Source organism: Polyodon spathula, chromosome 22, assembly GCF_017654505.1.
Source record: "Polyodon spathula isolate WHYD16114869_AA chromosome 22, ASM1765450v1, whole genome shotgun sequence".
NCBI lineage: Eukaryota > Metazoa > Chordata > Actinopteri > Acipenseriformes > Polyodontidae > Polyodon > Polyodon spathula.
The window spans coordinates 5,451,252-5,476,274 of NC_054555.1; the positions used below are offsets into that span (position 1 = coordinate 5,451,252).

Sequence of the window (25,023 nt, forward strand, 5' to 3'; positions counted from 1 at the left end):
GTCTGTTGTCTTTTGTTTCATAATAATATTATTCATAATGCATACCATAGGCTTAATAATTTCTACAAGTCTGCCCCATTTACATTGTTTGAGTAAACTATTTTGAATGTGCTGTATGCCACATGTATTAAAAAAAAAAAAAAGGCCAGATGAGTACTGAAGCCAAATAATGGAAAATACTGCATTATAGTTTCCACATGGGCTTGGTGCTTTGTCACCCTTACACTGCCAGTGTTAATGAGCTCCCTACTTCCTGTCTACTTACTTCCTGCTTCCCACTGTGCTGTTAGTCACTCGGAAATATTGGTCTTTACCGAGGCACATGGGCCGTCGACGAACGTTAGGGGATCTGTTCATCACTGGCTGTGGGCAAGGTGGAGAATGCATTGTTGTGTCATACGTGACCCTGCTCCTGCATGCTTGTACTGTTGTACTTGTGTTGCATGTGAAGTGGAGTCTCATTCTAGTGTCTGTGTAAAGCATGGTAGATGTCTGGTAATGAGTCGCCTGCATTTAAAAATGGTAGGGCTTCTTGTTAGATGCTTTTTAAATTTTTGTTTTCATATTATTTCTATTTAACCCACTAATGCATTAAACATGTATTACTTTCTTTGAATGACATTAGTCTACATAAAAAATACCAGGATACAGCCACTGAGAAGCGACATCGTGTTTACATGGAGGGGAAATCTGTATTGACATATGATAAATAAAAATTATAACTGATTTCTAAAGAAGGTTATGTTGACATTTAATGTAGACATGATATTATACTGCATTCACATTTATTTTCAATTTAACAAACATGCCTTTATATATATATATATATATATATATAATTTCACTTTTTTCTCTCTCTCTGCTGTCATAATTTGATGCTGTGTGTTGAATTCTAGAAAAGCTGGGTAAAGTAAATGTCATGCCTGTCATCGTTTTGCATGCATATCTTTCCAAAATCTGCCTTTATCCTGAATGTAGTCAGACGCTCCAGTATCATAAAGCAGGGAGGAGATACAATCTGACATAAATTAGCTAGGACAATATGTGGTGATGACCACCCACTGAGTAAATCCTTATATTTAGGAAAACGCATGAATCATTAAAGTTGAGGAGGTTTAGTTTGTCAATGAAATCAGTTTTGATTTTCCGGGAATTAAAGCCATTAGAAAAATCTATATAATAGCTGGTCTTTAATAATGACCACATCCCAACAATAATTGTCTAGCAATTGCACCCTGTGCTGTCTGAGCTCTCAGCATTGTTACTGGAGCTGACATTCTATTTGGGTCAAACTCAGGTTTCAAGCTATAGCTGGCAATGTGACTGCTTGGTATTTACTATTCAACCTCCAAATCGATGTTACACAGCAAACCAACAGAGAAAATTAAGGAGTCTTTTGTACTTTACCAGAATTTTAACACGAGCATCTGCATTGATGATGCAAAAAGAAAACCCCAGAGAAAACAACCTTGGTGTCCTCATAGCTAGTTCCAGCCATGCCTGTGTGCTGCATATATTCTTCCATTAATCAATTGGTCTAAAATAGGGCTGGTGATGTTACAATCCATTCAATTTCCTGTCAGCCAAAAATATCATAACTACTTAAACTAAGTCTTACAGTACCGTATGCTTTGAAGTTCTTCACAAATGTATTTTTTATTAGTGGAAGCAAAACAGGACGTCGGCATGTAACATGTGAAAATATGTAATATCATGAAGCATTTCTTGTCTGCTTATTTTACAGAGGAGAAATATACAGTTATTTACCCGTACACTGCCCGGGATAAAGATGAAATTAATTTGGACGGGGGAATGACTGTCGAGGTCATCCAGAAAAACCTGGAGGGCTGGTGGAAAATCAGGTAATTCTGAGTCAAAATGTTGGAGCTGCCCTTTAAAACTGGAGTAAACACGGGACAATAATTGCAGCTACAATTAGTCTTACTTTGGTGTGTTTATAAAATCCTACTCTTCAAAAAAAAATAAAATAAAATAAAAATACAGTATTTTAATGATCATTAGCCACAAAAACAAGTTGAGACACAAAATGCAATAATGCATTTCTAGTTATTTACCCTGGAGCAAAGATTAGACTGTACGCTTGGCAGAATGTTTCATATCATTGTGAAAGGAACCTTGACTGAAAGCCAAGAAGGATCTCTGTTTAGTTAAATCTGTTCCTGGTCCTTAAAAAGCTAAGTGCATCTGACCATGCTTTATACATGAGTCAGCAATTTCTACCTTAATTTGTCATATGGCTTAGAATGCTATAATGTTAAGAGATGGTGGTACAAAAGTATTGCCAAGTCTGTCCAAAAGTACAGCTATTACTGACTTATTAACCCCCTGACTGCCTTGATAACGACCACCTTTAGTGATATGTACTGTACTGTAATTGGCAGAGTGCTTTGAGGAGGTGTAGAACAAAAAAAGACACCCCAAGCACATGCTATTGATACTCTGAGCACTAGCTATCGCTGCATACAATTTTAAGCACTTCCCATCTACAGGTAAATTTACTTTATACCAGAAGGCATCTAGCAGTAGTGTAAAACTCCTTGGGAGCTAATGAGTTAACATGCAGTGGTTGTAGTTGTTGACTCTTGGCATTGGGCAGTTGCTCAGTTTAAAAGCTCCTAAACCACAGACTAGTCATACTTGACAGTTTGAGGATTATGGAAATATATTTTTTGTGAAATGAGTAATTTGCCTTGTACTCAATGGCACATTATTGACTGCGCCTGGCCTGACCCAGCTTACTTTCCAAACCTTTGCATTGGTCAAGCATAACATTTCCGAACACTGATGGCATTATTGACTGGATATTGCTGAATTTGAACCTTGCAGGTATCAAGGCCAGGAGGGCTGGGCCCCTGCTTCCTACCTGAAAAAGGCTGATTTGCTGTCCCAGAAACTGGCATCAGGCTGCCCTGCTCACTCAAGTGCCTCTGACTTAGACGGCTTCTCCAGGCAGGCAAACGCTGCCAAAGAAAGGGACAACCTAAAGTCAGAAGCCTGTTTTTCACCCTTTGCCGATGTGAGACGCAGTAAGTATGAAGTTCAGTGTCAAGCCCTTTTTGACAGATAGGTATTAGCCTATGTTAAGGAAAATGCTACATTATAAATTGTGTATCATCCCAAGCTCCAAATATCCTCCCAGAAGGATTTCACTACATAGTCTGATAACTCCCAAGGAAGGTGGGATAACAGGAATGGTAAATGTTAGTAAAGCAATTAGGAGGCTTTTAAAGTAACCCTACTGTCCAGGAAAAAAAAAAAATCAAATGTTTATTTTACACAGAATCTCCTGATGCAAGACATCGCCCCCCACCTCGACGAGATCTTACTGTAGTGAGTACATGTTCAGATATTAGAACAGTAACTGATGCAATTATGGTACCTAGTTTTGTAGATATGCATCAACTGTGATGAAAACAAGATGTGCTAAATGCATTGTTGCACTTCCGTACTAAAGACATATGTACTGAGACATAACTCATTCCTTTCTAGCCAAGGGGATTACATTTACCTAAACCGCCAATTCCTCCTCAAGTTGAAGAGGAGTATTATACCATAGCAGACTTCCAGACCACCATTCCTGATGGCATTAGTTTTCAAGCTGGTATGAAAGTGGAGGTAAGATACTGTTGAAATGAAAGTCCAGTTTGCTCTTTACTTTTGTAAAGTGTTCAGTCTGTAGGCTAAACATAGTGTTGAAGAACTGGAGATGGTAAATAATAATCTTGAAAAACAGCACAGACAAACAGTTAATTCATAGCAATTTTTTTGGCTCGTTTTGCATGTTCTGGTTGGTGCTGTTTTATAGATTGTGCTTATTGGACTTTATTATTCTATGAGCATATGCAACAAATTCCATTTTTTATGTTGAATGAATTCAAACATGGTGCTAAAAATGCCTATACAACATAAAGTGCAGCCATGCCATTTGGAATCAAGTACTGGCATAAAGGTTGCTTTATAAGATTTTTTTTTTTTCACCCCCCTAGGTTATAGAGAAGAATTCAAGTGGGTGGTGGTACATTCAAATTGATGAAAAAGAAGGTTGGGCTCCCATCACATTTATTGATAAATATAAGAAAACCAGCAATGCAACACGGCCAAACTTTCTGGCTCCTCTGCCAAATGAAATGGCACAACTGAGGCTGGAAGATGGCACCACCAACCACGTTGCCCATGATGATGGTCGTGAAGATTGGTTTTCAAAACCTCTTCCTGATGACCCATCCATAAGCAATGGTTCGTCAGCCAAACCAAAGCTCAAAGATTGGAAAACTAAGGATGCAGTAAAAGGGATTTTTCCAGACAACAAGGCAGCCTCCAGTGCATTTTCAGGAGCTGTGCAAACTGACCCTATCTGCCCTTCAGCTGAAGAAAAACCTGCCCTGCCACCAAGAAGAGAATCGATAAACAAGAGCTTAGAAGTAGAATTTACAGAAAAACAAAAGCTTGACCCAACCAAAGGCCTTCCACCTAAACCGCCTGCCCCAGGGCTAATTTTACCTGTGATGCCATCTAAACCTGCTCCTTTTAAAGGAGAGAAGGCCCCAGATCAGAAAAAAGAAGAAAAGAATAAAGTGTTGTACCTCAGAAATGAGATGGGCTTAGAATGTGGGCATAAGGTATCGGCAAAAGAGGTTAAAAAATTCAACCTCAAGCCTGTCGCAAAACCAGGGAAGCCAAAACCAGAACCATCTGAAGAAAAGCCTGAACTTGTTGGCCAGATGACATTTGCGAAGCCGAAACCCCAAGTGAGGCCCAAACCAATTCCAGCTTCAAGGGTAGAAGGTCAAGCAGAAAGCAAGGTGGACATCACCAATCTCAGAAGCAAGCTTAGACCCGCAAAGCCCACAGACAAAAGTGTTGAACTGGACATTTCGCAGCAAGAAGCAGTTAACAACTCCCTTAATAATGTGCCTTCGACCAGTAAAGGGAACGTGGAACCGAAGATTCCCCCAAAGCAACACAATGGTCACGGTCAAAACGATAGGCCGAAAGGATTCCCTGGCAAGCCGGTGCCTGAAATCTCAACAGGGGAGACGGAACAACCAAAGATCTCTGTTTCGAAAGAAGCCCCACAAAGGCCTACTGTTCCACCAAGAAGGCCCCCACCACCAAAGAAGTCATCAGTCCCATCCAGTCCTACAGAAGCAAAGGGGTCTATGAAAGATTTGACCGAGGTCAAACCCTCTAGCGTACATCACAGACCTGTGCCCCCAAAGCCCAAGGCACTTACACCACCTCCTTCTAAGGATGAATCCAAACTAAAGGGAGCCTTGGGGCCAAAGCTATTGAACAAGCAAGCAGAGAAACCTGACCCGCCTAAAGAAAAGCTTCCTTCCTTGCGGAAGGAAGGTGATGTGCCACCAGAAAGAAAGTATGTGGCTATTGCTGATTTTGAAGGAGACGAGCAAACCTCTGGATTTAAAGAAGGGACAGTGTTTGACGTGCAAGAAAAGAATACCAGTGGGTGGTGGTTTTGTAAAGTTGTTAGTGGTGGGCCAATATGGGAGGGCTGGATCCCTTCCAATTTTTTGGCCAAAAAACAATAGGTATTAAACATAATGCTTTTTTTTCTTAACTTTTTTTGTTACTTTTATATTTAATTTTTGTATTTTTTTTTTTTTTAATTTATAGGTGGTTCCTTTTAATAATTACATTTAGTCACATTCCATTGTTGAACAACAACGACGTATATTTTTAGCCAAATAAATTAAATTAAACTGCTCCATAAGCAAATATTACTGGAACCTGTTTTCTGTAAATTTAGTTGTATTTTGGACTGGAGAACTTAAACCAGATTCCATAGTCAAACAAATTGGAGTACTAACTAAATTTTTTTGGTTTTCCACCTTTTACTGTCATGTTATCCTTTTTTCTTAATATAACTTTTTATATTTTTAGAGAATTGAGAAAAAAAAAATCTATCGTGCAGTACTTTATGCCTTACGTACTATATTACTTCCGTATGACACAAATTAAAATGTATGCAAATAAGTCAGGTTATCCTCATGAAGTGTGCATATTGGATTAACTAAAACAATGCTGTGTAGACTGTAGGAGAAAAGGTAAATATATACAACAAATGAATGAGGCACATTTTCTATGAAGTATTGCCAAACTAAAGATTAGGTACCTCAGAATAGTTTCTCATTCAAAATGTTCAAACCATGCATTTCAGATGCTGTCTTTCACAGAAAATGCAATCTAAATATTTTTTCAAGGCATATAGTTATCATACTTTTTAGGGGAAGTTGATTGCTCAAGTAACCATCAGTTATTACAGTAGACTTATCTAATGCCTCCTTCCATTCATAGACCAGGGTTCACTCACTGTGGCTTTTTGTTAGAAAATGTGAATACATAATAACTATAATTAGATATAATAACTTATGTCGTTAACCCGGTGTGTTAGCTCATAGATGTGCTGAGGTGAAGCGTATTTAAATGTCTATCTGTAAAATTCTCAGCCCTAACCAAGACCACCTTCACTTCATGTCGAATTGGTTTTGGAATGCATAACTTTTACTCCGAGCCATGTTTCACCATACCACGTAATGGTCTGCTGCATCTGTAGTAGTCGTTATGAACGTCACATAAACCCAGTTATTGTGCTTTTAAGCACGGTTTGCACAGTTTCACTCTGAAAACTCTCAATGCATTGGTTTCATTTTTCAGAATTAGTTAAACCAGCATTTGTTTGTGCAGCATCTGTATGAACTACGATATCAAAGTCTGTCAGCCAAGTATAGGGTTTGTTCCCTGGGGCGCTTTGATCAGCTATATAATGCAATATTATATTTTCTGTTTTAACACACTAATAATGCTTGACTGGTTTCAAGCATGGAATAAGTAGATACCTAATATTAAGATTGGGGTGGGGGTGGGGGTCTTCTTTTAAGTAACCATAGACATTTCTTCAGGACTCTTTACCTCAAGCTGAGCCAGAACACCTGGCCAGCAGAAACTCTAAACGCCTGTGCTGGTAAAGAAGGGTTTGAACATGGTGAGATCTGATACAATCACCTCTGTGGAATCTGTACCAGAAGAAATTGGCAAGGCCAGGAGCCACTATAGCCTAGCTGCAAATATGTGTTGGTGTTGTTTTTTTTTTTTGTTTTTGTTTTAACTTTTATGTTCTTTAACAAAAAACAATGCAGGTGTTATACATTGTGCATCATATTAAAGCACATCAGTGGATTTTAAATGTGTTTCCCGATTAGTAGAAACAACCCTGTTCTGCAATACAGCAATTTAGAAATAAATCACATTTGTGAAACGTTTTCAGGCTGGATTGGGTGCTCTCTTTTCATTCATACGTGCATAAAAGAGCGAAGCAAGCACTAGGCTTCAACTATAGTTTTATAACATGGTGCTTTTAAGATTGCTGATGTTTGGCATGAAAGTTCAAATTGGGCGATAAACACTATAACTCAACATTGGGTCTTAGGGGGAAGGGAGGAGAGTACAATAGGGTAAGTGAGGAACTTTGAAATAGTGGGTGGGTGGGGGGGGGGGGGGGGGGTGCAATTTCCCTGTTTATTTTGTGATGTACGTGACAAGGGGTACACAACATATTATTTTATGTAATATTAAAATAGTAGTAAATAAGCATATCCTTTTTCATTTCAATAGACTGTTCTAATGTAATGAGACAGAGGGCTTCAGTAGAAGTGCAATAATGGGGGAGTACCTGGGTTGCAAAGTATGATTCTTTTGCCCCGTTTCAGTAGAGCAATTCAGATCAATCACACTGCCAGGTATAGGTGAAACCACTATAGGCATGGGTACAGCACTCTACACGACCCACCACAGGCTGCTGGTTATATCGGTTCTGAAGCCTGACTGGATCGGTTTTACTCCAGTGATGGTTAGTGCTAGTATTCGAAAGTGAAACTGCATTTCAGAGGTCACAAACTACAGACACGAACATTTCAAATTGTGCACTCTGAAGTACTTAGAGTTTCAAAGTTAATCTGGAATAATCTCCAAGTCCGCCTGAGTAGGAGAGACAAATGAGTAATGAGAAGTCCAGGAATGCCAAGTAGAAAGACAAATACATTACTTGTGATAAAAAAAATAAATCCTTGAAAATAAGCCATCTTGACAGGTGAGTAAATACAACATGTAGCATTAACAAACAAAAAATGTACGCTAACCTTCCCAGTGTAAGGAGAATATGTTACTTACACGCCTGTAGTGGGAGGTAGTTGGAAAAATGGGTTCAGTAACTGTCAGGGGGGAATGGAAAATGTTTTATTGGACGATTAACCTTCAGCAATTCCCATAATGTGATTACGGGTTAGCAATACTAAATACACCCAGGCCTAATTTACTTTATGCAACTACTCCAGATGCTACTTAACGAAATACATACTAAAGAGTATGCCACAGTAGTACATATGTCCTTCAACACACTGCCTTTTTATTAATGATTATAACTATTAATTGAGAACGGTGCCTTCTCAGAGTTAGGTTTTCTATTGCTGAATAAAGTCTGTTTTTTGGAGTGGAAACTGAATTCAAGCTGGATATTTGATGGGATGTTACTTTTTCGATGTACAAAGTACTGTAATAAAATAGTCTCTTATTTTTAAGACTTGCAAAATGTAATGTCATTGCCCCTGCTTTTTTTTTTGTTGCAAAAGTTTATTTTAGACAAACTTAATAAACATTTCTCATATCTCAAGATTCCTTGTTTGTGATTTATTTGGTAGTATAAATGTGGTGTATATGCTATGCTGTGATCATTAGGTGCAAACAGATGGACGTGTTGAAAAGTGGACATGAAAAAATGGGTATCTGATTGTATAAGGATGCTCAGACATGTTTAATAACGTCTCTTGGATCATTCTTTTTTTTCTTCACAATCTTGGTACAGATTGTCTCAGCTGACCGATTATAAACCTCTCAGAAAGCCAAACAGGTCCAGAATACAGTGCTCACTTTCTTGAAACATCAACACAAAGTTAAAGATATAGCCTAAAAACACATTTTAAAAATTCCTTAATTTGTTCTATTTATTATAAAATTAATATCCTCTGCAGCGGTCATTACCTGTAGGTAATTGACCTTTTCTTTCAAGAGGCTCTCTCCTTTGGCTCTGCACATCTGCTGTGGAGCGGTCAGACAATGTTTAAAAACAGCGCCATCTTGTGGCATTGTCATCTTGAAGGTAGCCTCAGTGGACAGCTATGGCTGTCAGAACACAGAAAAACAATGATCCTGCAAAGAAAAAAATGGACACAGCCCCATCATACCACATTATAATTAGGGCTTCTGGTTTTCAGGGTTTATTTTTGATCATGTGATATCCCTTTTAAAGTTATTTTGAGCCGATTCGCTTTCTTAATCAAACACCAATTACCAAAAGTTGCTTATTTTTACCCTCATATCTTGATTGTTAACAAACAACATGCATTGATCTCGCCTGATTCTATTTGAACCTGCATTTCGTTTTGGCTCTATTGCCAAATTCAGCTTATTAATTTCCACTGCGTTAGTTTCTAGTAGTGCGTTGCTAATTTAAACAATCTGGTATTCAGTTAAGGCTTAACAACTATTAATTATGGTTTAAAGGGAGGGATAGATGGAAAATAAAAACTGAAAACTAGAAGCCCTATATAATTAATACATACAAAAATAGATGCAAGTGATCTTGAGCAGAGAGCTTTTATCTTGTTTTGTATATATGTGTATATATATATATATATATATATATATATATATATATATATATATATATATATATATATATATATAAATATAAAAATTACTCCCAAGTCAATTAGCCATTCAGGAACTGCAGCTCCCAGGGAAAGGCAATTCTCTGAAACGCCAATGCTTATCTTATTTAGTGCACAAACAAAGTTAAACAAGCCTTTGCTTCACAACACTATTTTGCTTTTACTCGTGGAATGCCAGGGAACGATTTTGTGATGTGCAATGGCTTTCTTAAGAAACTCAATTTCTATTTCTTTATAGATGATTAGGTCCGTGCAGATGCCGCTCACAAGGTTGACTTAAAATCAGTGACGGGAATGATACCCCAATCAAGAAAAAGCAGAATAGCAAACCTGTTTAATCTGTGGACTTCACTAGAAACTGCATGCAGTATGTAGCGTGTGTTATACACACTTGGCAGATTACGCAATTCTTGTCAAGATAAAGAAACTAATTGTAGGCAAATCTGCAGATGTTATAACAATCTATTTTGGTCCAACATGGTTATCTGTTATTTAAGATATGATAGCAACGGCAGAGACTGCTGAGCTACCACCAGCTAGAACAGTTTTTTTTTTTTTAAATAGGGCACATCAGACATACATCATCCTTTGCATGAACCACGTCTGTCTCCACTGGTGGAAATACACACTTCGGTGCCAAAGTAAGTATACAAGGGGGTTTGTAAAGGCAAACCTAAAAGGTACTAGGTTTAAAAACTGACGTTAAGACTTTCAGTGCTACAAAACATGCATACACAGAGTGAAAGCAAAAAATTTTAATACAAAAAAAAAAGTGAACAGGTTTTTTTTTGTTTTCTTTTCTGTACCAGAGAGACATATTCAAGTGCCATTTTTATAAGACTCTTATTTACAACATAGTGGTTTCTAAAATGAAGAGACTGATAACTGAACACAGTAGTTTAAACTGTGTATTCTGTAGATCTGCACTGCTGTCAAACCCAAATTTAAACCCATTTAACACAACAGAACGACTTTCCAAAACAGTTACAAAACTATTTTTGAATTCCTTAAGTTACAGAAGTGCATTTACTTAAAAAATATAGCTTTGTGAGGTAAATTATTTTACAGACTGTGGTGTTTAGAGAAGAAAAGAAAAAAAAGGACACCCCTGATTTTATAAATACAGCACGCTCAACAAACTCCTGTATGGTGAATACACGACACCCTCAGTCTCCAACAGCAACTGCTGGAAGAACTTCATGCTTAATTCTGGCAATGCAGGGAAACGCAGCCAAAATGAAAGCTTTTAATCCTAATTTTAGTGCCACTGTATGGACACCGATTTGCAGACAGAACCCTTGAAGGAACATTTTTAGCTCATTAGGAGAAAAAAAAAGCCTACACCACAAAAAAGGAATGTTTAATTTATATATAAAGGCTGCTTTATTTCCAAAGTGACACGATTCAGAAAAGAACCGTTTCACTGTGATAGTTTTCTGTATAGAACACGTTCAAATGTCACGTAATTTGACAAGTTCATCTTTATCCATCTTTTAATATCTATAAATATATATATATATATATTACAAATATCAATATATATATATAATATTTATTAGTCTAATAGTTGACATATATCAAAAAAAAACATATGTTGTAATATAGTTGTAACAAAAGTATTATAAATTTATGAGAGGGGGGGGGGGGTTTATTGTGTATCGTACCATACCATATACTACAGTATATAGAGGCTCTTGTAAATTTAAACAGACTATTTTACTTGGTGCCTCGCTTCACATAGTGTATTGAAATATCATTACAGTATTACTACCTTCATTATCTATTTCAACAAGAAGTCCATTATGAGCTAAAAAAGCAAAATACAGACTGAGTGACTTTAAATAAAAACTCTCCATAAACGTGTTGAACATGCTGTCGACATAAATGATGTCCAAATTGCCATCAAAATAACTGGAACATTTCAGAATGAGTACGAACACTCAAACTTAAAAAATAAAATACAAATAACGTAAAAACATTTGAGCAGAGAAAACCTGAAAAGGCCCCTTTTCACCACAATACTTATTATGTAAAGTTAATGATGGTAATTAATAAAATAAATATAATTTATATATATATATATATATATATATATATATATATATATATATATATATATATATATAATTTCTATAATTTGGAGCCAGCCAATATAATGTCAACAAAAAAAAAAAATAATAATAAGACAACGGTACCGCGTAGCTTGCAAATGGTTGACTGGCGTGTGTGTGTGTGTGTTCTGACTCTGTATCTTGTACCATTGCTTGCTACACACTATCCTGTTGGTCCTGAGTTCACAGTAAGACACTTGGCTGTAGTCTAGCTAGGTGGTGGAGACATCAGTAGAGTTATTAAAAGGGAAGAATTTGGCGACTTTGTTAGGAGAGCTTGGGCTCTTGTATTCAGAATCTTCACTCATCTTAAAGAACTCCTCCTGTTCTTTCTTCTTCAGGTTCAACTCGTCTTCCAGGGCCTGGTAACAAAATTAATGAAACAAAACAAAAAAAACGATCGAAAAAAATCATGCAGATAAAAACACTACCTACACAAATAACTGAATCAATAATTCAAAAGAGAACCACTGTTTCTCGTCAAAAGAAGAATACGGCAATCTAATCGAGCCAACTTTGAAGCAATTGCAGAGGCAAATTGTTAGCGAGAAATGCAATCATTTTAAATATATAAAAAAAGTCAGCATTTATTTAACAGCTCCTTTCTGTGGATAAGTGGTTGCTTACAATAATATTACAATACACTCCACTCAGAGAATTTGCCTTTGCAAGTATGTTTTTTGTGGCGTGTGTGTGTGTTATAAAAATAATTTCAACAATGAAATCAGCTTCTAGAAAATGCATAAATATTTTGATACTGTGCCTCACTCGTGTATTCCAGGCAGACTAACAACCTTTCATAATACCTGCTGTCTGTTACACTGTAAACCAAATTCCCAAAAAAGCAGACGCATTCAAAGCCACCAAAATAACAGACTGTCTTAAAAACCAGACATGTTTGCTATTTCTGCATCTGTAACAACCGCCTTTTCAAAACAAGAAGCCTGCCATGTTCACAGCAAGTAAAAATAAAAGCAGTGTGAGAACGTTACAGTGCTTATTAAAAAGCATGGGCCTGACTGTCTAAACTTAACACAGCTATGCCTGATATTTCATAGTAGCACATACTGAATTGTTTTACCTTTTTCCTGGGTCTGAGCTGGTCTCGCCAGTCCTTTAGCTGCTGGTTGTGTTCCTCATCCAGTGCTTTCAGTTTCTGGGTCTCATGTTCAATAAGAAGATGGCATTTCTCATTCTGTAGGTTAAAATAGAAAAGGAAAACGAATTTCAGAAAGGTAGACTGCTTACAAAACCCATAAAATACAGCATTAAAAAAAAGATACCACAACCATGTTTGTCTTTTGAGGCATTCAACATAGGGTTTAGGATGAGGTGCAACAAACGCTGGCCTGGGCAAGCCATTTAAAACATGCAATTCTGTATTTATGGACAGCCAGCCCAAGAGAATACAAACTGGATTGTAATGTTTTGCAAATGCATAAGAGCTGTAAAAAAAAAAAAAAAAAAAAAGGTTTGCCATCAGAGAAATATGTGTTTCAAAAGCATGCAGCCAGTTCCTGCTCAACTCGTGGTCGGAAGGGATGGGCGCTGTGCTCACCTGTAGTTGCTGGAGCTCCCACAGGTTACTGTCACACTGAGCCATCATTTCTCTCATCACATTCTCATGCTTCTGCTGCTGGTGTAGCCTCTCTGCCTTCTGCCTCTTCTCCTCCTGCTGTGCAAACTGATTTCAAAAGGACTTGATGGTTAAATTGCTTGCATGTAAAAAGAACAATAAAATAGTAGAACAATAAACATTAGATGTTACAATTTACAAAATGGTTGCATCTTTGCAAAACTCCTACAACCCTTATCTGACTAACTTGTATTAATATACCCACCCCTTTAGGTGAACCACACACAATGCATGAAAACCCCTTAAAGCTAGTACAGTAAACCCTGTACAATCTGGCATCGCTTGGGACCGAAGGAAAATTGAGCCAGATTAGACAGTGTACTGGATTACAGTTACTGTAAAAAAAAAAAAAAAAAAAAAATTTACCAAAAAAAAACTATTTATTTTTTGATTTGGAACACTTAAATACAAAAATTAAAAGTATTACTGTACATACAAATTATAATAAACACAATAAATCCTTTAGCAGACTTTAGACAACAAATTTCTCAACAAAATCTTTACTAGTTGCTAGCAGGAGCCTGTTTAATCCATTCCCAGAGAAAGACAGTCACTTGTTTGTACTGTAACTACATGTGGGATTCAGTCTTGCACAGGGGCTGGATTAGACAGGTCTTCCTGTACTGTTTGTTATCATGTACGTCCCCAGCAGAAAGGATACAGTGGGGGCTGCTGTATGTAGACGTGTCACACTTTAGAGTTTTACTTCCAGGGAACCACTTACCTAAGACAGGTCTAGCACAAGCTATTGAGAGTATCAGAATCTGGGGGGTGTACAGAGGCACAAGCGAATATGATGGATGTACATTTTTTATAACTCACAGAGCTAATTTTGTATTTACAGCCGTGATGGAAGAAGGATTATCAAAGGCAAATGACATTACACCTGAGCACCTGAAACAGATCTGGCTGATATACCTGTTTGATTTTCTCTCTATCCTCTGCCGGACTCCCTGTCGTGGTAATCCTCAAACTCTTCTTATACATCATCATTCTGGTCTTCCCTTCGCTCCTCTGGATCTTCGGTAGCCGTCCTTTCTCCTGCTGCTGTTGCACCCTCAGCTGCTCAGTCATCCTCTGGTTATAGTGCTGCATCTGTTCCTGCTCCTAAAAATGATACATGGGATACATGAGGACAGGAAATGATCACTCAGCAACACTAATTAAACAGCTCATTGATAACAAAATGGAAATGAGGAGGTTAAATAAATCCTAATAAAAAAAAGGGATCAAAAAAGTGTTTGCTTATATATAAAAACGTCTAATGAAGCAGCGTAACAAAATGTATTTCTCGCTTTTTGTGTTTGCATGAAACACATTACAGTGAGAAAGCATGCACTCAACTGCCATTATGTGATAAGGCAGTGTCTCATTCACTATTGAGCAAATCCCTCTGCCTTTTAGTCCAAGTCTTAACAGAGCGGTCCGGAGTATTTTACCTTGTCATGCTTCTTGAGAAGCTGGTGTCTCTGCAGGAAGTACTGGTCTTTGAGTTGCTGTTTCATCAGCTGGTGCTTCTCCTGCAAGTTGTGTTCTTCTCGCTCCCAGAGAGTTGCTTCCCGCTCTGAAATGAAAGATTTTCCTTAGTTGAATCCTTGCAGGCACTATGATGGAGGCACTGACCCCAACAACAGCTTTACCTGTTAGATGCAATTGTACCATAATATATTGGGGCAAAATGTTAAACCATTAAAGCTACTGGGAAGCAAAATAGAGAAAACCTAAAAACAAAAACACAACTCGCCTCTCATCATCTGCTGCTTTTTGTTGAGACACTCGCGCTCCAGTTCAGAGATCTCTCGTTTATTTTCGGCAATTATCCTCTTCAGGGTGCTATCCAAATATTCCTTCTGGGCAGCCAAGAACTCCTGTTCCTGTAAGCCAGAAAGACAAACAAACAAAGAATGGGGCCAATCAACAGAGAATGACCTTCAAATGACATGACTATAGAAAAGGACAGGCTTTTTTAAATTTTATTTGAGATACATACATACATATGCAGATCTACACAAAACTTACTGTTGGTAATCACTGAAACTTAAAAAAAAAAACAAAAAAAAAAACCACATTTCTTGAACCATTCTGAGTACTTTAAACAAACACAACCCTTTGTTTTTCTTCACCTGTCTTGTGCATCTGCTGCTTTAAGAGATACTGTCTGCTGAACAAAAGGGACTAGGTGTGTTTGTAGTGTGGGAAAGCCTGAAGGGAACAATGCACCTGTTTACTCAGTTACAATATCCCTGGGGTCAGTAAAAAGCTTCATTCAGTGCTGCCTGTTCCATGTTTGAAAATGCTCATCACATACAGATCTGTGGGTGTGCATTATCCATAAATGTCTGTTTGAGGGCTGACAGTGCTGCTGCATTCGGTGGATGAACGTTGGGATACGTAGCCTGCCATAGGTGTGCAATGGAAACTCATCTCTATTTGTAACAAGATAAACTGAAGTCAAGGAAGGGCTGCTTTAGGCAGACAAATAAATCTATGTAAGCCAATGTAATTATAGTCAAGTCACTTGCTCACAGAATACTTTCAATTTACCTGTGTCTGCTTTGACTGTGCAAAGTCATTCATCTTCTGTTTCATGGTTTCCTTTCGGCGCTGTCTGGGCAGTTTCTCAACTTCACTTTTAACCTGTAAAAATAATAATAATAAAAAGCAGATAGAATAAACACACACACACACACACACACACACACACACACACACACACACACACACACACACACACACACACACACACACACACACACACACACACACACACACACACACACACACACACACACACACACACACACACACACACACACACACACACACACACACACACACATTATCTATAGAACATATCTTGTATCCCCCAATTGGCAGACACGACTAACAAAGTACTGAAGACACTGAAGATTGAAAAAGTTAAGACAGATAGGTGAAGGTGAGGATTCATGGGGAGTAATTATAAGATCTGTAAAACATCAAGCCCTTTAATGTAGAGCAGAACAAATCAGTATTCATCTTTTATTACAGGGTACCTGGTTCGGATCAATTATTCTGATCCCTCTTTCATTTGAATGCAGCGTTACCTCTTTCTTCTTCTGCTTGAGCTTCTCCTGAAACTTGCTAGACTCGCGTTCTTGTTCTGCCCGGATCTTCTTCATCTCGTCACGCAGGCGGGTCATGTGATCCTGCTCCATCTTCTCAACCATCTGCTTCTGCTGCCTTTCCAGATTCTCCAGCTCTGTGTCATAGAACTTCTTCTTTACCTGCGAGCAAACAAAATAACATGCTGTGAGCGCAATTGTGCATAACCATTATGAAGTTATGAAGAGTGAACCATCGCCTCCACTGTACAGCTATGGCCTAAGGTTTTGCATGACCTAGAATTTTAGGATTGAGACATCATATATATATATATATATATATATATATATATATATATATATATATATATATATATATATATATATATATATATTATATATATATATATAAATGAACATAACTTAGATCTTTTATTTAACATCATGTAATCAAAGAAAATGATATTGCAAAACGTTTGCCCAGAGCTGTTTTGTAGGTGCAGCTGGTTGGCCGGTGTTCCTCTTCATCCATGCTTTCACACTGTATGAATTTCAGCCTGAACTTACATTCATTTCCTGTTCGAAGCGGCGGAACATCTGCTCCCTCTGGTGTAGCAGCTTGGTGTTGAGCTCGGTCTGGGCCCGGTGCTCCTCCTTCTGCAACAGACGCAGATCCCTTAACTCCTGCCGTCTGAGGAAAGAGGCACACCACAGGGACGAGCATTAGTGGGCTCCCCCATTCAACATTAAACCTAAACCATGGGCACGTGCATTAGAGGGCTCCTCCATTCAACCTTACACCCAAACCATGGGCACAAGCATTAGAAGGCTCCCCATTCAACCTTACACCCAAACCACGGGCATGAGCATTAGAGGGCTCCCCATTCAACGTTACACCCAAACCATGGGCACGCGCATTAGAGGGCTTCTTGGTTCTCGATTCATTTAGCAGGTTTATAGTGCAAGACATAACTAAAGATACTGCGTTCTCCAGAAAAAAAAAAAAAAAAGAGATCATGACTGTCCAACAGATGTCTCCTGAGCTCCACAATACAGCTCTTTTAAAGAAGTATCCAGTTTAAGGTTTTTAGTTTGAAGAGATTGCAAGGGCAATCAGTAATCTCAAGTAGAAGCAAGTCCAGTAAAAAATGCAGCAAATTTGATGTTTAAATGTGCAACATGTTCAACGAGCAGAAAACTACTGAAGCTGTGCCTCTGGGTAGTTGCTATTATCTTGTGATAGGCCTGTACATTTATATGTATTTTATTTACTTTCCTTTAAAAACTAATTTCTACAAAAACACGAGTTGAAACAGACTTTGCATAATACTGCTAAACCTGAAACGTTACCACCAACATCAAATAAAACATTCACATACATAGGGCAGCCTATTTAAAAAAGAACGGGTCACAAGGAAACACATGTTTACAATAAGAAGCAAGATATTGAGTACTAGTGTATGCTAAATACAATTAATACATTAATACTATAGAATATTACTTAATGGTTGTGAATGCATGATATTACGGTCTGTAAAAAGTCACTCACTACATCCTTCTCATGAACAATACTGAATAAACTAGGATGTCATCCCAGAATCTACGGACTGAAGTTGGAAAAATAAGAGATTGTTTAACTGTGGCCACAAGGTGGCAGTACAGATATAAAATCAGCAGCACACAGACTGCAAGGACAGAACAAGCAATGCTGCTGACAGGAGTTGCTTTCTCTTTTCCTTAAAACACAAGAGTAGCATGTTGTTTTAAATGATTTTAAAACCTGACTTAATTTCCCTTTTGATTTAAAAATATATTCGTAGAAACAAATTCAAATATCTTAAAACTAACTGCCTCATTAAACTAAAACGTTGCTAGTGCATTACCAAACACTAACAGTGACTTAAAAAAAAAATAAATAAAAAAAAAAAATTGGGAGATAAAACACCTTAGTTCCTCAACATCTTACAAGTCAAACTATATGAACTGCGATACGTCAGCTGTTTTAATAAAATATAAACAGTGCCTGCTAACTTTAAACCAAAGACAAGCATTATAAAACAATAAAAATAGGTAGTGGATCATGAAACCGGAAGAAAACTACACTACTACAAAACGAGATAAAACATAGAATGTTTTTATTTTTTGATGCGAGAATCAGAGCGAAGTAATGAGGAACCACTAACTTTTTGTTATGATACAACTGAGGGTGAAACAACCGTTATTATAGCAGCTTCCTCAGTGAAGCATATGTGGCAATTCAGCATTGTATGCTACAGTAAACAGCAAAATCTTTTGTTTGCCAGTGCTATTGAAAGAACATCAAACATGGTCAGCTGAATTCTTGTTTTTTCTCAAATATACCTCGAGCAGCGCTTTCAATACCATGTGTCAGAAATCTGATACACTTATGATGTCGCTCAGTTTTGAACCTATGTATAGTATATGACTGATGCAATGTATCTGAAATGCATCCCCATTGTCTTACCAGAATACCTGGTTTCGTATCAAATATTTACAATAGCAGTACAAGGTTTTTAAAATGATTTCAATTGAATATCAATTTAAAAACATTTGGCACATTTAGTGAGATCAAATCTGAGGTATATTACAGTTTATACTGAATTCATAAAAATAAGTGCATTTTTTATCTGTACAGAGTCACGTGTCCCTGCGTAGAATCAGCATTTAGGGTATGAGGCTGTTTCAACGGTTTATCCACTGAGAATTATTTAGATAAAAATTCAGGATTGGTGTTCATTTTCAGATACCAAATCCCTATTGGGTCACCAGCTGCAAACTTTTAAACTAGCTTCTTTTTAAATAAAGCCTACAGTATCTGCTACCACAAAGGGGCTTGCGTGCGTGTGTCCGCGCGTGCGAAATGGTCAGTTCTGACCACTTGGGAGTTTGATAGATATCATCATTAAGACATGCGTATCAAATGCAAACTGTAATTGAGGAAATGCTTTGACTTGCCTCAGGAATCTCATCTCCTCATCTTTCTTTTCATCGTCTCCGATGATCTTGGAGGTGGTCACGCTGACCTCCACCCCATCCACAACGAACTTCCTGGTCCGTTTCAGGGTCTTGCTGCAAAACTTTGAGTCCTACAATTCAAGCACAGCAAAAAAGGGTATAAAACTCAATACTGAAACATTTTAGACACATTTATGCATTTCCGTTTTTCCTCTGAATATTTTATTAGTAAAGACAACAGGTTACCAGACATACCAAGAATGTATGTCTTTAATGTATATTATTTAGATTACCAGAGAACAACAAGAAATGATTCACAATGTATTTATGACTTGTCTGATTATACAAGAATTTACCGGAGGTCCCACTTCAACTGGGGTGATCGTAATAAGAGATACAGGTTCTTGCTCTGACTCAGTACAATGACCTACTCTGTGTGTTTCAGCTGTTCTTGAACATGCAATAAATATGCAACTTTTTTAGGAATAGGGAACATAACATGGGGGGGGGGGACTTTCTACGAAGGCAAGGTTCAAAACAAGGCTTCTACTGTGTAAATGCTGAGCAACATGCATTTTAAAGATTTAATAATAATAATAATAATAATAATAATAATAATAATAATAATTTTTAAAACGTCAGTAACTAAGCCAGTGTCTTTTCCTTCCATAATATTTCTGAAGCATCCCAAAATGTATATTTTTTTCATGTTTCTTTCTACCTTTGCCCTAATGTGTTCAACAGCCAAGCAACCTTGACTCTATCAAGCCTAGTGTTGATTCATCTGGTCAAACAGATTAACAATTGTGAACAACTTCTAGTCCAGAAAAAATGAGCAGCATTAAACAATTGTAAATCACAACAGAAAAAGGCTGGTGATGCAGGTCTATAAACTGCCAGAACTGGTCCACAATGACTGTATACAAAAGCGATAACAATACTGAATAGAGGCCAGGACAAAGAAACACTTGACTAAGTTAATGTCAAATTCAGAATTAACTTTGAATTACTATTTAAAAAAAAAAAAAGGACAAATCATCACTGTAAAAAAAAGAATACGCTGTTGTTGTAAATAACTATGGATTTCAGAAAAACCCGATACCGAAAAGGGGAAAGCCCTATTACAATAATAAACAGTAAAATCTTTCTGAGATTTCCTGCATATGCACTTTTTGTGACACTCCCACACTGGTCTTAGCTGGGGAGTAAGGAATTGTTCTGTAGTCTAAAATAACCGTATAGAGACCTGGACAGTCAAGCACTACTTTCAGAAGAGGAGCTCTTTCAAAACAGAAGAATAAGTAGCTCACCCGCATCGACATTGAGCCGGTCTCCTTGTTCAGCGAAAGATCTCCGGACAGGTTCAGGATCAGATCCATGCTGTCGGAGGTAGACACACTGCCATAGTCAGAATATCGTTTCGATCTACCATTGGCCACTGGTGTTGAAGAGTCCATGGGTTCTGTCTCCAAAGATTTCTGGGATGGTTCATCTTTTGCCGCACTTTCGTTTATTTCTACATCGGGTTTGATCACAGGTATGAGATGTATCTCAGGTATTGTGGGTGCCGACGGGCTCACTGTGTTGTAGTAGATCTCAGGCAGGGGTTCCTGGGTAGTCTTTGTCGGTTCTGCAGGCACTGGGGGCCCAGCCTCTGTCCCTGGTCTGGGTTTCTCTTCCTCCCCCAGAGTCAGGGTACTTTTGCCATCTTCAGTTCCTGAATCAGAGCTGCTTATCTTTAGAGACTTTTCACTCTCAGTTTTGTCCGTGTCACTGCTGCCACTTCCTTCATCGGAAAGCCTGTCGCCAAGTTTGTCCGACTGGTACTTGGGTAGAGGTGGATTGGGGGTCTTGATGCAGTTGACTTCTTTAGTCAGCATGGGCTCTGTAGGCTGCTTGCCTTCAAAACTGTTCTGGCTTGTTTCAGAAGGATCTTTAGCATCAGTACCTGGCAGCTGAAGAATAAACAGTATTCACATGTTAATAATTTAAGTTGGATGATTTAATATGTTGCCTTGTATCTTAAAAAGATCATTTTCAGTAAGGGCGATAATTGGGCATACCTTAAATGATCTAACCCTAACTTACCACTATTATCTCAAGCATACCCTACTGAAATTCACAATATTTTTCACTTGGAAGTTACTTCAAGTGTTCAATAACTTGATAGTAAAAATGTAAAGAATGTACTATTAGAATTACAACAATTAAAAAAATAAAAAATGTTATTCTATACAATTTTGCCTCACAGCAAGTGTATAAACTGTAATCACAGGCACGGGCAGTGTTTAACTAGCTATTACTACATAGCAGTTCACAGATGAGAACCAAATGTCATATTTTAGGCTTTAATGGGTACGAACATACTTGAAAATATGGCATCTCAGTTTACAGCAAAGATGAAAAATGCTGCCAAAGCACAGAACTCCGAACAGAAATCTCAAACAGGACACAGAGCTGAAACTGTTCAAAATGTCAGCCTGGGCTCTAATTCTCACCCGAATAACCCCTGGAAAAAAAACCCTAATGCTATTGAATCCTCTTGTTTTTTTTGGAGCTAGAGTAACCCAACATTCCACACTCACAAACATCCTTCTGTATTTCTGCAGTCTCTACATTCCCTATACAGCCATTCATATTCCATAGAGTAAGTGTAAACCTTTTCAGGCCATTTTTGCAAAACGATTAATAGGGTCTGGTATGATGAAAAGCTATTACCACCACATGTTGAAAATTTTCCATGCAAGGAAGTGCAGTAGATAATAAGAAACACATATATGACTTGCTTCACAAGCACTGTGTTTAATCATTTCAATGGCCTAAAACTACTGTATTTTTTTTTGTACCCCTACATCTGATTTACAGTGAATTGTTAACTTCTCATTTCACTAAAATCAGTCCTGTTCATTTTCATTGGAAGCAGAACAAAAATTAAAATTAGCTGTAGTAGATAACCTCTTCTCTATGCCAGCCTTTAGTTCAGAAAGCGAGCTTTCAAAACTACTATGTGCAAAACGTGCACACAGAAAACTATGGATCAAGTTTCAAGACTGCAGATGGCATTAGTCCAAATACAGTCTTTAGGCTAGATGAGATTTTATAACTTTACTTCATTGTGCTGATGGCAATGGGCTATTGCAACATAAGGTAGAATAATTAGAAATCATATGCTTGATGTTAGCCTATATAGCTGGCAGCTGACCTATTTTCTTTTTCCCTGTTCTTCAGCTTGCACACTGACACAGCACTCTAACCACTAGTGCTGTGAAACCTTGCTACAGCTACCAATACTCTGAGCTGTTAGTATATTTCAGCTGTGTTCCCATACAGGTGTGACTGGCCTGCTAATGTAAACGCTGCTGGATTACTGTAACCAGCTGACTTTCCACTCACTTCTCTACTGAATCTGCACCTACTCTGTAAGCGATTAAGATGGGTCTAAAAGCAGACAGCAGGGATGGAAACACACTCACCAAACATGCATTGTGAAACACAAAAACCCCCAGACGTTTACAGCACCACTAAACTGACATTTTCCATTGCATGGCTCATATTATTTCCATGCACGTGGTTGCATAAGACTGTTGCTGTTTTACATGCATTTGCAATATAGTATGTACCTCCCTTAACTAGGTTGTTTTGCAAATGAAATCTCTGTATGTTATATCTGCAATATAAAAAATCTCCCTTTTCCAGTTTCATTCATGTGTTGGTGGCATGTTGTCAGGCCTATAAAAGACATTTTACATAAACAAGATAACACCTTTCTTTAGAGCCAACAACAATAAAACAGTAATACAATGCAAGTGTCAGATGGAAGTGTTAAAGGGTTTACAGGTCTTCAGGTTTCTAAGAAATGAAAACAAGATATTGACGAATTACAGCTATCACTTCTGTTGCGTCGTCGTCTTCTCCTTCCTCCCTGTTGTCCTCAAGTTCCTCCATCACTTCAGCCTTTGCCTCGGCAACCAGATCCCTCACAGGCTTGTTTGAGTCGACTTTGCAGACAAAGGGGTGCTGCCAGGGCCACAAAAAAAAAAAAAAAATTTAAAAGTGGTACTGTCCATGAAACTCTACACGGTTTACCCTAATGAGCGGACTGCCAATTAGCTTAGACTATGACTTTTGAAATGTGAAATAGGACCCTCTGTTTATTGGAGGGAAAAGTGTTGGATGTCTTATCAGTATCTATCATGTATTATTAAAAAGATAATCAAATGCATTTTGTTATTGTCAATTTAATTAAAGGTGGTGGTTCTATGAGCTACGCTATGTGGTAGTTTGCTTCGTATAAAAGGCTGTTCATTTAAATTACACAAGCTGCAAATCTTTCCTGACCCTGTACAAATGTCTTCCTTCAGGAAATCCTGTTGGAATCCACAAAGCTTCCTCAGCAGGGATTTTTCCTTGCATGCTGCCTGCACTATTTCCGTAAGGTTGCTATCACTTACAGCAATTCAACTTTTGGAATTCTACCAAAAGCTTGCTTTCCAGCTCAGCAAAAATACAGGGTTTGTGCTATTCTAACAATAGCTAGTACTCACATTGTATTGCCAGTAAGATATATCTTTGTATTAAATAAAACAGTTATAAAAAACATTATATAAAACAGCTTACAGTAACAGAACAATGCTGATTAATGCAATGGCAAATTACAGCTTTGCTCAGAAGGATGAACAGCATGTATGCAATTTACAGACTCATAGTTTGTCTTTCAATAATGAGCCCACAGGAAAGAGAACAGTGCAAACATTTACTGTGCCTCCACCTAATAACTGACCTTTGACATCATTATACTGATGAGACAAACAGATGTACCCACAAAATAGGAGTCGTTTACCTTAGGGTAGGTTTGGTCTTTATTCTTCCATACAATTTGAAGTTAATTACTGTACTTCAACAGAATAATTTGACATAAGGAATAGATACCTTTTGCTTTTCTAATGGGACCTGTTTACACATGCATACCCAATGGGGTCTGTAATTATAAAAGCAAGGATTGATGTGATACGCAGATCACATCCTGATGAATATTTGAAACTTTTGGCTTCTGAGGCTGCATTACCTCCAGCAGCTGAACTGCACTTGGTCGGGTCTCAGGGTTCTTATCCAATGACTTCTTAAGGAAATCCTTAAACTCTGGTGTCCTTTAATACATAAATCATTGGAAAACTCAATCAGGTGAACAAATGCAAGAGCCTTTAATGGCACGTTGTATTCTAAGGTTAATCTGTTAGACGGCACCAACAAAGTTCTTATAATTATGCTGAAGGGCTTACGATATTTATTTTGTTGACTTTACTTAACTTTATCTCAAAAAGCAAAAACCCTTTCCTTCTTTACACAACAAATGTAAACTCAGTAAGCATCTACTAAAGGAGACTCCACTTTTACATTTTTGTTTTCAATCATTTTATCTTCAGTTTCCTTGCAGTGCTATGTACAGAGGATAT

General features: G+C 37.7%; 2 protein-coding genes across 3 annotated transcripts in view; one reads left to right on the plus strand and one right to left on the minus strand.

Annotated features, from left to right (window-relative positions):
* The window catches only part of LOC121297178 (SH3 and PX domain-containing protein 2B-like), a 43,700-nt gene extending 36,186 nt beyond the window's left edge, over nucleotides 1-7,514 (plus strand). For both annotated transcript variants that reach the window (XM_041223283.1, XM_041223284.1), the window contains 5 exons: nucleotides 1,745-1,862; nucleotides 2,848-3,047; nucleotides 3,302-3,351; nucleotides 3,511-3,636; nucleotides 4,008-7,514. In XM_041223283.1, the coding sequence (XP_041079217.1) occupies nucleotides 1,745-1,862; nucleotides 2,848-3,047; nucleotides 3,302-3,351; nucleotides 3,511-3,636; nucleotides 4,008-5,570 (2,057 nt within the window). In that variant the 3' untranslated portion in view covers nucleotides 5,571-7,514. The remainder of the gene's footprint in view (nucleotides 1-1,744; nucleotides 1,863-2,847; nucleotides 3,048-3,301; nucleotides 3,352-3,510; nucleotides 3,637-4,007) is intronic.
* Nucleotides 7,515-11,881: 4,367 nt separating this feature from the next.
* The window catches only part of LOC121297350 (serine/threonine-protein kinase 10-like), a 33,143-nt gene continuing 20,001 nt past the window's right edge, over nucleotides 11,882-25,023 (minus strand). The window contains exons 7-19 of the mRNA XM_041223628.1: nucleotides 24,636-24,717; nucleotides 23,453-23,587; nucleotides 20,881-21,525; nucleotides 19,571-19,701; nucleotides 17,162-17,285; nucleotides 16,598-16,777; nucleotides 16,056-16,148; nucleotides 15,256-15,385; nucleotides 14,951-15,075; nucleotides 14,430-14,618; nucleotides 13,434-13,559; nucleotides 12,957-13,070; nucleotides 11,882-12,237 (exon numbers count right to left, since the gene is read on the minus strand). Coding sequence (XP_041079562.1) covers nucleotides 12,088-12,237; nucleotides 12,957-13,070; nucleotides 13,434-13,559; nucleotides 14,430-14,618; nucleotides 14,951-15,075; nucleotides 15,256-15,385; nucleotides 16,056-16,148; nucleotides 16,598-16,777; nucleotides 17,162-17,285; nucleotides 19,571-19,701; nucleotides 20,881-21,525; nucleotides 23,453-23,587; nucleotides 24,636-24,717 — 2,224 coding nt within the window. The 3' untranslated portion in view covers nucleotides 11,882-12,087. The remainder of the gene's footprint in view (nucleotides 12,238-12,956; nucleotides 13,071-13,433; nucleotides 13,560-14,429; nucleotides 14,619-14,950; nucleotides 15,076-15,255; nucleotides 15,386-16,055; nucleotides 16,149-16,597; nucleotides 16,778-17,161; nucleotides 17,286-19,570; nucleotides 19,702-20,880; nucleotides 21,526-23,452; nucleotides 23,588-24,635; nucleotides 24,718-25,023) is intronic.